This window comes from Elephas maximus, chromosome 14 (genome assembly GCF_024166365.1).
Source record: "Elephas maximus indicus isolate mEleMax1 chromosome 14, mEleMax1 primary haplotype, whole genome shotgun sequence".
Taxonomy (NCBI): domain Eukaryota; kingdom Metazoa; phylum Chordata; class Mammalia; order Proboscidea; family Elephantidae; genus Elephas; species Elephas maximus.
The window spans coordinates 39,668,011-39,682,264 of NC_064832.1; the positions used below are offsets into that span (position 1 = coordinate 39,668,011).

The following is a 14,254-nucleotide window of genomic DNA, read 5'->3' on the forward strand; positions in this document are numbered from 1 at the left end:
CCTAGATTTAATCTAGGTTCCTCAGAAAGTTAAATATAAAATTACTATAACCACCCAGCCCCCAAAATTACTGTATGACCCAGCAGTTCTACTCCTAGGTGTATATCCAAAAGAATTGAAAGCAGGAACTCAAACAAACACATGTATACCAGTGTTCATCACAGCACTGTTCACAATGGCCAAAATGTAGGAACAACCCAAGTGTCCATCAAAAGAAGAATGGATAAACAAAATGTGGTATATCCATACAATGGAATACTACACAGCTGTAAAAAGAAATGAAGTTCTAATACATGCCACGACATACATATACCTTGAAGATCCTATGCTGAGTAAAATAAGCTGGACACAAAAGAACAAATATTGTATGGTCTCATATGAAATATCTAGAATAGCCAAGTGCATAGGGACAGTGGTTATGAGGGATGGGTGGGAGGAGGAAATTGGAGTTACTGCTGAAGGGGAGCTGAGTTTCTGTCTGGGGTGATAAAAAACTTCTGGAAATAGCAGTGATGATTGCTCAATATGATGAATGTAATTATCTGTCACTGAATCATATGCTTAAAAATGGTTACCATGGCAACTTTTGTGCTATATACATTTTACTACAATCAGTTTTTTTTTAAAGATTTAATCTACAATGGAGACTTTATGAATTAACCTACTAATACCTTTTCTTAAGGAAAACTCTTAAGATGTTACCAGTTTCGAACTTTTCAAATGCCAGTGAATAATGCTTTTTTTAAAATTACATGTTAATTTTTTAAGGAGCATTCCTAACAAATACTCTAAAGCAGAATTACGTATCATACGAAATGGTGCATTCTAAGGGTGAAGATATTTATGGAAAAATGAAAGCTTAGTCAACATGTTTAATAGAATTGTTTTTTTAACGCAGCCAGGACTCAGACAATGTATGTGACGGAAACTATGTGGGGTGACCACTGTTTTAATTCTCGAGCACTTCAATAAAATTAGCTTGTAAATAGATTTGAAACCACACTATGAGGTGCCAGACTTACAGGTGAAACTTTTTACATTTCTTTTTATTTCTCTCTAAGGAGATTATCTAATTGAGGGCAAGGGGCATGGTTAATTCATCTTTTTATTCTCCATTGTGCTTTAAATCTAAGCTGCCCAATAAATACCATAGCATAACTGAACAAATGGTTCATATTTTACTGTTTCCTGTATTTTGCAAAGTATGTATTAATTCTTTGGGTGCTTCGTGACTTTATTTTCCCTCAAAAGAGTGTTTTTTCTTCTTTTTGTAATGATGAGTTCATAAGGGCTAGGATTATTGGAGGGACCCCAAATTAAAAAAAAAGAAAAGATAATTGCATAACAATGAAGTCTGAAGAACAACTTGCAGATGTCACTTTGCAAACCGGTTAGTGTAATCTTCAAACAGCTTTAAAATTTAACTACATCAATTCCCTTGAACCCCTTCAAAAGGTTTTATCTTTTCTGGTTTTCTTCATTTGAAGCTTTTATTTTCTATGCTTCTTTTTATTTATTTAAAGGCTTAAGGTTTATAAGAATATTTTTCCCTTAAAAAATGCTCCTAATTAATGAGAAATTATTCCTTCATTTGAATAGCTGTGATTAATAATGTTGAAGAACTCTCTTGTTTGTACATTACACCACCAGCTACGAAAGCTCTTCAAGTGCAGTGAACTTCAAGATAAAGAAACAGGGCTAGGTTCTTGGAGGCCCATGGTAGTTTCTTACTGACCTTTCTTTATATCATGTACATACTTTCTGAATTGAACTTGGATTTGTGAAAAGGATAAATGAGATTTAATTCTGCACTATTTAAAAGAGCTTTCAATAGAGCATTCTCCAAGTTTAATTTCGATAAAAGTGAATGGACTCTTTTTAATTATCAATCCTCTTAATTTTTTTCATTCCTATATAATAAATATCATTAATGGTTCAGTGGTAGAATTTTTGTCTGCCACATGGGAGGCCCAGGTTTGATTCCCGGCCAGTGCAGCATGATCTTTCAGTGCCTCAGTGGTTAAGCGTTTGACTGCCAACCAAAAGGTTGGCAGTTTGAATCCACCAGCTGCTCCTTGGAAACCCTATGGGGCAGTTCTACACTGTCCTATAGGGTCACTATGAATTGGAATTTTATATAATAGAGCAGAATTATGGTTATACAAGCCTGTATTTAGAAGGGTAATATAAAATCTTCAAAGAGATTGCCTTTTGTATTTCATAATTTGAAATATCTTCATAAAACTGTCTAATACTTTAAATTCTGCATTAAGAGAAATCATTTACTATCTTCATGGTATCTGTATTAATTTCCTAGGGCTACTGTAACAAAGTACCACAAATTTGTTGGCTTAAAACAGCAGAAATTTATTGTTTCACAGTTCTGGAAACCAGAGGTCCAAAATCAAGGGGTCAGCAGGGCCATGCTCCTGCTGAAGGCTCTAGGGGAAGATCCTCCCTTGCCTTTTCCTTGCTTCTGGCGATCCTAGTAATCCTTGGAGTTCCTTGGTTTGTAGAAGCATCACTCCAATCTCTGCTTCTGGCTTCACATGGCTGTCGTCCCTCTGGCTCTCTGTGTGTCTTCTCTTTTTATAAAGACACCACAGAGACTAGATAGTTCATAAGAGTCAGGGTAAGTACTCTACCCAAAAACCAAAACTCTAGTATGACCTTATTTCCGAACAAGGTTACATTCACAGGTGCAAGGGATTAGGACTTCAACCTATCTTTTGGGGGGACACAATTCAGTCCATAACAGTATCTTTTAAGTATTTCATTATTTTTGTCTTCCCTTTGGTTTATCACTGTAACCTTCATTCACAGGTTGCCAAGAGAATGCTGCTTTAAAAAAAAAAGAACACACCTTGAGCTTTTCACTATTATCTTTATTTCCAGAGTAATGTCATCCTGTTGTTAGATACCACTAGCCGCGCCCTTCGTCGCCTCATCCTGTCTTCAGAAGAAGAGACTGCATCTAAGAGATCTTCCTGGTGGAACAAAGAGGAGGCTGTAAGGAATACCAGACTTGTCTGGCAGATTGCCAGGGGTCTTCTGTAGCTGTCTAACCATAAAGACGTGTGCCTGCCCATCCCTTTCAGGGGCTTTTGTTTGCTATAATGCACAAAAGAATTCTCTTATTATGTACTTTTAGATTTAATGCTATTCAGGTATTTATATTTAAATATCAGTGGTTTCATTTTGTATCTATCATACACACATAAAGACTTGCCAGAACTGATCTAATAATAATAAAACATTATGAGCTATTCAAGTATGGTATTCATAACATTTCTAATCTTGCAGTGACTATAACCTTTATTTATGTTTTGGGCTAATATGATGAGCCTATGAGCAAGACACCTAATCATATCTACTAAATAAAAACTGTAAATAAACATTTTTCAGCCAACTCAAGAGAAGTTACTCTATGATTCAGAAAAAGGCAATGGGCCTAGAGGGCAGCAGACTTAAGTCTTAAAAGACAGTGAAAAAAAGAGATTTTAAAATATCATAAATGTATTCAGATTTAAGAAACAAAGTATCGCCTATGATTTATGTCTTAGGGAGCACTGGTGGTGCAGTGGTTAAGGTGCTCAGCTACCAAACAAAAAGGTCAGTGGTTGGAACCCACCAGTTGCTCCAAGGGAGAGAGATGTGGCAGTCTCCTCCCATAAAGACTTACATGCAGCCTTGGAATCCCTATGGGGCAGTTCTACCCTGTCCTATAGGGTCACTATGAGTCACAATCCACTCGACGGCAATGGGTTTCGTTTTTGGTTTATGTTATGATGTAAATTCCACAGTCAATTCACCAAATAACATGTTTTTTTCTAACCAGCGTTTGGCATTATTTTTAAAACTTCCATTCCAAAGTGGTTTTAGTACATAATTCACTGCAAACTTTGAAGTATACTTTAATCCCTGTTACCATAAGAGTCTTGGTGTACATAAACAGTGACTTCTCTGAGAATTATATGTTCTACAGGTTGAAGAACTTTATTTAAGGGGCAGCAGCTGCAGAGGCGTGCCTGCATCTGACACATTTAATGTGATATTTGCTTTGTTTTGTCTTCAGGAAACTTATAAAATGTGTAATGAATTTTCACACAAAAACTGGCTAGTATTCTACAAAGAAAATGGGTGAGTTCTTTATTGTAGAAAATTTAAACTGAGGTTGCTACTTTCTCCATCCTATTTCCTGTTTTAATTATACTTGTTTATTATAAAGTTTATTATAATGAGTAACATGCTCAGCTACTCACCAAAAGGTTGGAGGTTCAAGTCCACCCAGAGACACCACGGAAGAAAAGCCTATGGATCTACTTCTAAAAAATCAACTATTGGAAACCCTATAGAGTACAGTTCTATTCTGACACATATGGGGTTGCCATGAGTTGGAGTTGATTCGACAGCAACTGGGCTGCTTATTAAAGCTAATGTAACCAAATTATAAATGTTTACTATAAAATCAATTCATCCCACATTATAGAACAATTAAAAACAGACATAAGGAAAGAAAGTGCTCATAATTCCATGATACAACCACCACTAGTGTTGTAGGGTTTCGCTCCCTCGTGTTTCTTCTTATGCATACCTTCACAGAGTCAGATCATGTGTATCTGTTTTCACAGTTAGCTTTTTATCTGCTATTACTTAGTTTTAAAAACATTCTTTTTAAATATTGTGTAATGTACCACCAAGTGATCTTACTGTAGTTTACTCAACCATCATCCTTACATTTCCTTTCAGTTTTCTTCTTTGCCTTTTACAGGAACAGCCTCACTGTGCTGGATGTTCTAGAAAGGCGAACTCATACCATCTCACTTCCCATCAGCCTCAAGACAGTCTTCCTTGTAGCAGAAGACAAGTGGCTTCTGGTGGAGCACAGAACAAATCAGTGGGTGGATCTACACAGTGTTTAATGGACTGTACTGTATAGCTCAGACTTCTCTGGTACCCAGTGTCCTTATGTTCTGTCTTCCTCAGGTCTGTCTTCTAACAATGCCTGTGTTTGGCACCGTCTCTGTAGATGAGACTTAGAAGGAGAGAGGGAAGAAAATGAAAATAAGTTAAATGTCACTTCTCAGAGTAATTATAAAAGTGTTTCAGAGGAAGAAGTTGAAATTAACAGTAAAAAAGGCAATAACTTTTATGTATGATCCATATTTATTCAAGCTTTTCCCTGTTAGCACACTGGGAATTTACTGCATTCTTGCCAAACTGGAGATACTTCAAAATTGGTTTTCAGCTTATCCTCCCTTCAAAGGGCCACAGTCTTCATTCTAGAACTGTTGTCTTTTGGTACCTTTACAGAATCCACCCCTTAGAAGTTTCTTCTTCCTTTTATCTTATGTGTTCTTATTGGGATGTGTTTACATTTATGTTGCCTCCCCCATTGGACTTTACACTTCTTCATGAAAGGGCCATTATAGAGCACTTGGCACATATTTAGGGGTACACAGTGAATTTTGAGTCCCCCCACCACCCAGTGTGCTATGTTCCATTAGCTAAGTGCAAACTCTTTCTGTCCTCTCTGCTGACAAGCAGAGTAGGCCTGTCACAAAAGATTTCTGGCTACTTATATATGCTTAGGGGAAACCCTGGTGGCGCAGTGGTTAAGTGCTACAGCTGCTAACCAAAGGGTTGGCAGTTCGAATCTGCCAGGTGCTCCTTGGAAACTCTATGGGGCCATTCTACTCTGTTCTATAGGGTCGCTATGAGTCAGAATCAACTCGATGGCACAGGGTTTGGTTTTTTGGTTTATATATGCTTAGGAACTCCCTGCTGGCACAGTGGTTAAAGCACTTGGGTGCTAACCAAAAGATCAGCAGTTCAAACCCACCAGCCGCTCCTCAGGAGAAAGACTTAACAGCCTGCGTTTGTAAAGATTTACAGCTTTGGAAACCATATGGGGCAGTTCTGCTATATCCTATAAGGTCGCTATAAGTTGGAAATGGACTCCACAGCCATGGGTTTGGCTTGGGGTTTATATATGCTTGTGTTAGAGGAACCCTGGTGGCACAGTGGTTAAGCATTTGGCTGCTAACCAAAAGGTTGGCAGTTTGAACTCACCAGCCACTCCATGGGAGAAAGATGTGGCAGTCTGCTTGCATAAAGATTACAGCCTTGGAAACTCTATGGGCAGTTCTACTGTGTCCTATAATGTCGCTATGAGTCAGAATCTATTCAACGGCAACAAGTATGTTAGGAATCTTGAAACTAAATAGATCAGGGAACTACAGTGATGAGGGGCTTCTGTGCTATAGCTGGCCACAAATCAGAGGTTAGGCACCCACTTACTGGCTGACCCAACAGTCACATCAAGAGAGGGTTCATTGATAACAGTGAGACGCCCCGTTAGTATTGCCTTTGTTTTTTAACAGCCCTCCCTCTTACAGAAGTGTTGGATTTTTAATTCACACATATTCCTGCGTTGTTAGCATACACTGCTTTTTATATACAGCGCTGAGAAGTTGTTTGCTGCTTCATGAAGAAACTCTGAAACAGAAAATTCTACTCAGAATATAAAAATGAGACTTTGGGGGGAAGAAAAACTGTGATTAGTCTAGCCTCACAAATATGAGAAAAAGGGAAGCTTTTCACTTACCTTAGGTGTTCCATCTGTTTACAGGAAATACCTCTTAACTAAGCCTGCGCACATCGAATCTGAGGACAGTGGGGTTTGCCAGTTGCATGTGTTGCAGGAGGAGCCCCCTAGCACAGGGTTTGGAGTCACACAAGGTAAATACTGTGTTCTCTGCGCCGTTGGCTGTGTGGGTGTATGCTTTTAAACACACCATCCCCTATTCCTCTGATCACCATAGCATCAGCTTTTGTTAAGTTTATACTAAAAGAAAAAGCTTAGTCACCACCTTAACCAAAACCAAACCAAACCAAACCCATTGCTATCGAGTCAATTCTGACTCATAGCAACCTTATAGGACAGAGTAGAACTACCCCATAGGGCTTCCAAGCAGTGGCTGGTAGATTTGAACTGCTCACCTTTTCGTTAGCAGCTGTAGCTCTTAACCACTGCACCACCAGGGCTCCAGGTAGCACTTTAGCAGTAGTAAATACAAATCTACCATCATTCAAATAATCATTTTGAAACTCACTCCTGTAATCTCTGTCTTTGGTTTTTTTCAGCTGACAAATCACAGTTTTTATATACATTTAGATTCCATGTTAGTACAGTTTTCTTTTCTTTTTATATATTTAATTCATCACCATTTTAGGGAATGAACAGTACTTAGGAAAATAATCTAAAACATACCATTGCCAACACCAGGTTGAGTGAGTTTCACATCTCTTCTGCGGGGTGCTATTAATGATAATATTTGTTGCTAATAAAATTTTGAATTCTGTAAATACTTGGAATCTCTTTGGGATGATGCCTTTGATTGTAAAAACTGAGTTTTCTCAGATGAAAGCCCGGGATGGAGTACTCAATAAGCAAGATACGCATGGGCTTGCTTACTGTAGTGCACAGTTTCACCTGCTTTGGAAAAAAACAGGTGAAATTGTGCACTACAGATAAGTAAGTAAGCACAAGTAAGCCTGTGCATACCTTGTTTACTGGTTAATCCACCCCAGATGAAAGCCCATGAAAGTAATTTGAAGTGTTTTTTTGTTTTTTTGCTTTTTAAACCTGGGGTTTTTCTCTTTGAGTTGGTGAGAATTAAAACTTGCAAAAAATTAATTCCTGGGGCATTTTAGGAGCATATGGTGTCCAATGCTTGTCTGACACTTTTCAGAAACAGAGCTCTGCGTGCCTCATAAAGTCTCAAGTGATCAACTTTCATCGGAAAATCTAAGTTCAGCTGTGGGACAAAAGATTGCCTCTCCTAATCGAATCCTCTCAGATGAGAATAGTTACGCTACAGTAGTTGTTGGCTTCCCAGATCTCCTGGTAAGTACCAGTTTTTTTAATTTCTGAATAAATGTTTCTTCCCATCAATTTGACCTATAATCTACCTGTTTGCCAGGTAAAAATGTAGTAATTTTTTTTGTAAACATTCAGATCAAGTCTGTATTCCAAGTCAGTCATAAAAAGAAATACTTCCTACCTATATAGTGTCATTATGGAAACCCTGGTGGTGTAGTGGTTAAGAGCTACAGCTGCTAACCAAAAGGTCAGCAGTTTGAATCTACCAGGCACTCCTCGGAAACCCTACGGGGCAGTTCTACTCTGTGCTATAGGGTCTCTATGAGTCGGAATTGACTCAACGGTAATGGCTTTAGTTTCATTACTTTTTTTTAAATGAACATTTAAAGTGTAGTGTAATTATATCATTTAATAAGAGAAAAGTAGTATTCACCATACCTAGGAGTTCCTGTGACACAGTTAAATGATTCACCTGCTGATGGTGATTCTACATCATGTTGTCTTAGTGTGAGCTCATGTAATCTCTCAGGGGAACAATTTGAAACTAATAATGTACCAAGTCTTCAAGAGTTTTTTTGTTTACTTTGTTGGGGTGTCATTACTGTAGATTAAAAAATTCACTTTTCACTTGAGTTTTACTCTAATTTAGCATGTCTTTGCAGCATCCAGATTATACTAGAAATGGTGATAGTAGCAACAGAGTGTTTCTCTCTTACGTGTCCCTTGTGCTGTTACCTGTAAAGGAAAGGCTATTTCCGATTGACATTGGATGCAACTAGGCACGTATTTCCTGATGGAGAAAATGGGAAATGAACTTTAAGGTTATTTCAGTTCAAGTTACCATCTAATAACCTTAGATGTAACTCCCTGTGTTTTGATTAAACATTTAATTTTCCTAATTTCCTTTACAGCTTTTAGATGGGATGATAAAATCATTAATGGATAAAAATATGGGGTCCGCCTTAAAATTTTAATGTAGTTAATGAACTGTGAGTACTTCAGAGCATGAGACATTAGAAATCCAGAACCCAGTGGGTAATATGTAGTTTAGGACTTTGCCATATGCTTTTCTAATTATCAAGTAAAAAGCAGTTGCTCTAGTATTATATTACTGGGAATGAGACGTGTTGGAGTACAATAGCTGCAGAAGCCTTGAGGGAGTGAAACGGATGTGTTTAATAGGCTTTCTACAATGCCTGCTCCTCAATAGAGAGAATACGGGAGCTGTTTTCCTGACATTGAGCTACTGAAATAATTGATCTTCTGATCACTTTCTCCTGATTGAAGAAAGTAGTATAGAATATATGTTACTATAAAAAGTTAGAAAGGAAAAGCTGAGTATAGGTCACCGGTTTGTATTAACCCTGTAGAAGTCCTTTATAACCTGTAAAAATAATGAGCTTACCTGATAAATTACAAACTATACCCCCCATGATTAGTACGGTACCTACCACACAGGAGACATTCGATGAATATTTGTTAAGTGAAGGATTAGAGCCAGATAGGCAGCCCTTTAGCATTTTATGATAGCAATCATATTTTTCAGGCCATAATGCAATAGTCAGGTACTGTGCTATTCTAAGCCCTTTCATATATTATAATTAAATTTTACAACAATTTTACAAGGTTTTACAGACGAAGAAACAGAAACTTACAGAGGTTATGTCCCCAAGGTCACAAAGATTATTGTGGGAGTTGGGATTTGAGCTCAAGCGTTACTGACCCTCAAACTTATATCTTTTCTATTATATCTTTCTGATTTTATGTGAATTTATTTTGGATTTTCATATTACTACCACTAAAGGGGTTGCTATACTTATTAACTTTTTTATAGAGGTATCAGAGGCACTTAAATTATTAAAAATTTATTATCACTTCCTTAAGCTAATTCCCAATAACTACAAAAACGTACAGCAAATATTATCCTCAATAGTGAAACATTAAAAGCATTCCTTCTACTATTAGAAATAAAACAAGGATACTCGTTGCCATCATTTCTATTAAACACTATACTGAGTACCTTATATGATACGATAAGACAAGAACAAAGAAACTATAAGTATTAAAAAAAAGAAGAAGCAAGGATGATAAGATTGAAAACAGTATGAGAGAATTCAGTAAGAGAAATGTGGAAATCCTCCATAAGTTTGTTTCTTCTCTCCATTCTCCAACACTCAAGCACCCAAACAATTCCGTGGTGATGGTGGCTAAAACAATTTTGATAAAGAAGAATAAAGTTAGAGGAATCACACTTCTCAATTTTAAGACTTATTATAAAGCTGTAGTAATCAAGGCAGTCTGGTATTGATGAAGGGAGAGACACATAGATCAATGTAACAGAATAAACAGTCAGTAAATAGTTGCACACAAATATAGCCAATTGACTTTTGACAAAGATACAAAAGCAATTCAGTGGTAAAGTGTAGTCTTTTCAATCAATTGTGTTGGAACAGTTGGACACCTATATGGGGGGGGACCCTATAGTCTCTGTATACTTTATAGAGAAATTAACTCAAAATGGATCATAGATATAAGACAATATTATAAAATTCATAAAACACAGGCAAAAACACTGATGATCCGGGAATAGGTAAATTTTTTAAACATGGTATCAAAGCACAATCTATAAAAGAAAAATTTGATCAGTTGCACTTCATCAAAATTCAAAACTTCAGCTCTGTAGAAGACTCTGTTAAGAGAATGGAAAAATAAGGTTCAGGCCGGGAGACAATATTTGCAAGTCATATAGCTGACAAAGAACTTATATCCAGAATACACAAATAATTCTCAAAACTCAACCATAAGAAAACAAATAACCCATTTTTTAAAAATGGATAAAAACTTGAACAGACACTTCACTGAAGAGATGTAACCTAACCTAAACCTAACCTGTTGTCGTGAGTCAATTCCGACTCATAATCAACCCTATAGGACAGAATAGAACTGCCCGTAGGGTTTCCAAGGAGCGCTGGTAAATTCAAACTGCTGACCTTTTGGTTGGCAGCTGTAGCTATTAACCACTGCATCACCACGGCTCCAAAAGAGGATAGAGGGATGGCAAATAAGTACATGAAAGGATATTCAACATCATTAGTCATTATGAAAATGCAAATTAACACCACGATAGCTAAAATAAAAATTACTGACAATACCAAGTACTAGCAAGGATGCACTTTTAGGTATTTACCCTAGAGAAATGAAAACTTCTGTTCCCACAAAAATCTGTCTATGAATATTTATAGATGCTGTATTCATAATGGAATTTCCCAAATATCCTTCAACTGATGCATGGATAAGCAAACTGGTACATCCATACAATGAAATACTACTCAACAGTTAAAAGGAACAAACTATTAACAGTCACAACAACTTGGATAAATTTCAAAGATGTTGTACTGAGTGACTGAGGACAATTTTACATGGTTACATACTGTCTGGTTCTATTTATTTGACATTTTCAAAAAGTGAAAGCAATAGTAGCGGAGCTTAGTGGCTGCCGTAGTTACAAGGAAAGGCACCAGGGCTCCTCATAGGTAGGGGTAGGGAGTGCTAATAAAGAGATAGCAGAAGGGGGTTATTTAGGATGATGAAACTATTCTCTGTCTCAATCATATTGATGGTTACCTGAATCTAAACATGTATTAAAATCAGAACTACATTGAATAAAAGATTCAATTTTACTGTATGAACAATTTAAAAATTAAGAATTTAAAAGTCCATTGTGTTTCTAAATACCACTTTCAAACTTAGAAATCCAGTTATTTTTAATATGCCATTTACAAAGCAATGAAAATATAAAATGACTTAGAAATAAATCTACCAAAGTACATGTAGGACCCTTTTAGAGAGAAAATGGTAAAACCTAGTAATTGACATGAAAGAAATCCTAAATAAATGGAAAGACATTCCATGTTCATATGTAGGTAGATGTTCCTTTCTTCCCCAAATAGTTCTATGTATTTAATGTAATTCCAGTATTACTGCCCCAAAGTTTCTTTCTTTTTTTTTTTTTTAATTTGACAAGCCAATTCTAAAATGTTTATGGAAGAACAAAGGGCAAAAAATAATCAAGACATTCCTGAAGAAGAACCAGGCAAAAGTACTTGCCCTACTAAATTTCAACACTTACTTATAAAGCTGCAGTAATTAAAACACTGTGGTAGTGGCCTGGGGCAGAGGAATACCCAGGGGAACAGAATGGAGTGTCTAGAAGCAGATGCATGAATATACGGAAACATGTTTTATGAAAGCATTGCAAATCAATGGGCAAAGCTAAATGATATTGGGACAATTAGCTCTCCGTATGAGAAAAGGGAGAATATGGAGAGCTAATTGTCTCAATACCATTAAGAAATTCCTTTCTTAAATAAGACCTCCCCGGCAAATATACTAACCATAAACAAAAAGTTTAATAAATTTGGCTACATTAAAATTAAGAACTTCTAAATCTCAAAGATACCACAGAGTGAAAAGACAAGTTGTAAACTAGGATATTCGCAACTCATAAAACAAAGGATTATTACCCAGTATATATAAATAAGTTCTATAAATCAGTGAGAAGAAAAAACAATCAAATTATTTAAAAGAGGCCAAATATATAAACATGTATCTCACACAGGGGAAAACAGAAATGCCAAATAAACTTAAGATGTTCAACCATGATAAGCATGAAGTTGAGTGGGGAAAAAAAAAAACAAGTCCCACTTGAATAGACATAACCAAAGAGAGGGGGGACCCATTGCCATCAAGTCAATTCAGACTCATAGGGACCCTATAGGACAGAGTGGAACTGTCCCATAGGATTTCCAAGCCTGTAAATCTGTACAGAAGCAGACCACCACATCTTTCTCCGGCAGAGCAGCTGGTGGGCTCAAACCACAGACCTTTTGGTTGGCAGTCGAGCACTTTAACCACTGCGCCGCCAGGACTCCTTTTATAACCAAAGAAGAAATACAAATGGCCAAGGAGTGCATGAAAAGATACTCATCGTCATTAGCCTGTTTATACCTCATTGCTGTCAAGTCGATTCTGACTCATATCAACCCTATAGGATAGAGTAGAACTGCCACATAAGGTTTCCAAGGCTGTAATCCTTATGGAAGCGTACTACGACATCTTTTCCCCCGCAGAGCAGCTGGTGAATTCGAACTGCCAACCTTTCAGTTAGCAGCCGAGCTTTTTTGTTTAACTCCATAATTAATTTTATTGTTGTTGTTGAGAAGATACACAGCAGGACATACACTAATTCAACAGTTTCTACACATACCATTGAGGACATTGATTACATTCTTCTAGTTGTGCAGCCATTCTCACCCTCCTTTTCCAAGTTTTTCCTCCCCCGTTAACATAAAGTCACTGCTCCCTAAGTTTCCTATCTAATCTTTTGAGTTGCTGTTACCAGTTTGATCCTATATAAATAGAGCTTAAAAGAACACAGTGTTTAAAGCAGCTGTGCCCTTAACCACTGTACTACCAGGGCTCCTTTTCTGTAGCCATTAAACCAAAAAAACAAACCCAGTGCTGTCGAGTCGATTCCTATAGGATGGAGTAGAACTGCCCCATAGAGTTTCCAAGGAGTGCCTGGCAGATTGGAACTGCTGACCCTTTGGTTAGCAGCCGTAACACTTAACCACTACACCACTAGGGTTTCCTCTTTAGCCATTAGGGAAATGCAAATCAAAACCACAATGAGGTAGTACTTCACACCCACTAAAATGGCTATGACTGAGAAAATAGAAAACAACAGGTGTTGGTGAGGAGGCAGAGAAATTGGAACCCTCATCCATTGCTGGTAGAATTGTGAAATGGTATGACCACTGTGGAAAACAGTTTGGTAGTTCCTCAAAAAATTAAACGTAGAATGACCATATGATCCAGCAATTCCATGCCTAGATATATACCCAAAAGAATTGAAAGCAGAAAAGCAAACAGATACTTTACACCAGTGTTCACTGCAGCGCTATTCACGATAGCCAAAAGTGTAAACAGCCTAAATGTTCATCGGCAAAAGAATGGATAAATAAGATATAGTACATATGTAAAAGGAAACCCTGGTGACATAGTGGTTAGGAGCTACAGCTGTTAACCAAAAGGTCAGCAGTTTGAATCCACCAGGCACTCCTTGGAAATCCTATGGGGCAGTTCTCTGTCCTATAGGGCTGCTATGAGTTGGAATCGACTCCCTGGCAATGGGTTTGGTTTTTTGGTTTATATACCTACAGTGGAATATTACTCAGCCATAAAGAGACATTAAATCCTGATGCGTGCTACAACCTTAACAACATTATACTGAGTAAAATAAGTTAGTCACAAAGAGTTAAAAACTGTGATTCCCCTTATAGGAAATATCTAGGAAAAGCCAGTGTATAG

General features: G+C 37.2%; 1 protein-coding gene across 2 annotated transcripts in view; it reads left to right on the top strand.

Moving 5' to 3' along the window:
* VWA8 (von Willebrand factor A domain containing 8) overlaps positions 1–14,254 on the top strand; it is a 481,697-nt gene that overhangs the window by 307,428 nt on the left and 160,015 nt on the right. For both annotated transcript variants that reach the window (XM_049853196.1, XM_049853197.1), the window contains exons 30-34: positions 2,896–3,009; positions 4,076–4,140; positions 4,772–4,897; positions 6,632–6,741; positions 7,755–7,909. In XM_049853196.1, coding sequence (XP_049709153.1) covers positions 2,896–3,009; positions 4,076–4,140; positions 4,772–4,897; positions 6,632–6,741; positions 7,755–7,909 — 570 coding nt within the window. The remainder of the gene's footprint in view (positions 1–2,895; positions 3,010–4,075; positions 4,141–4,771; positions 4,898–6,631; positions 6,742–7,754; positions 7,910–14,254) is intronic.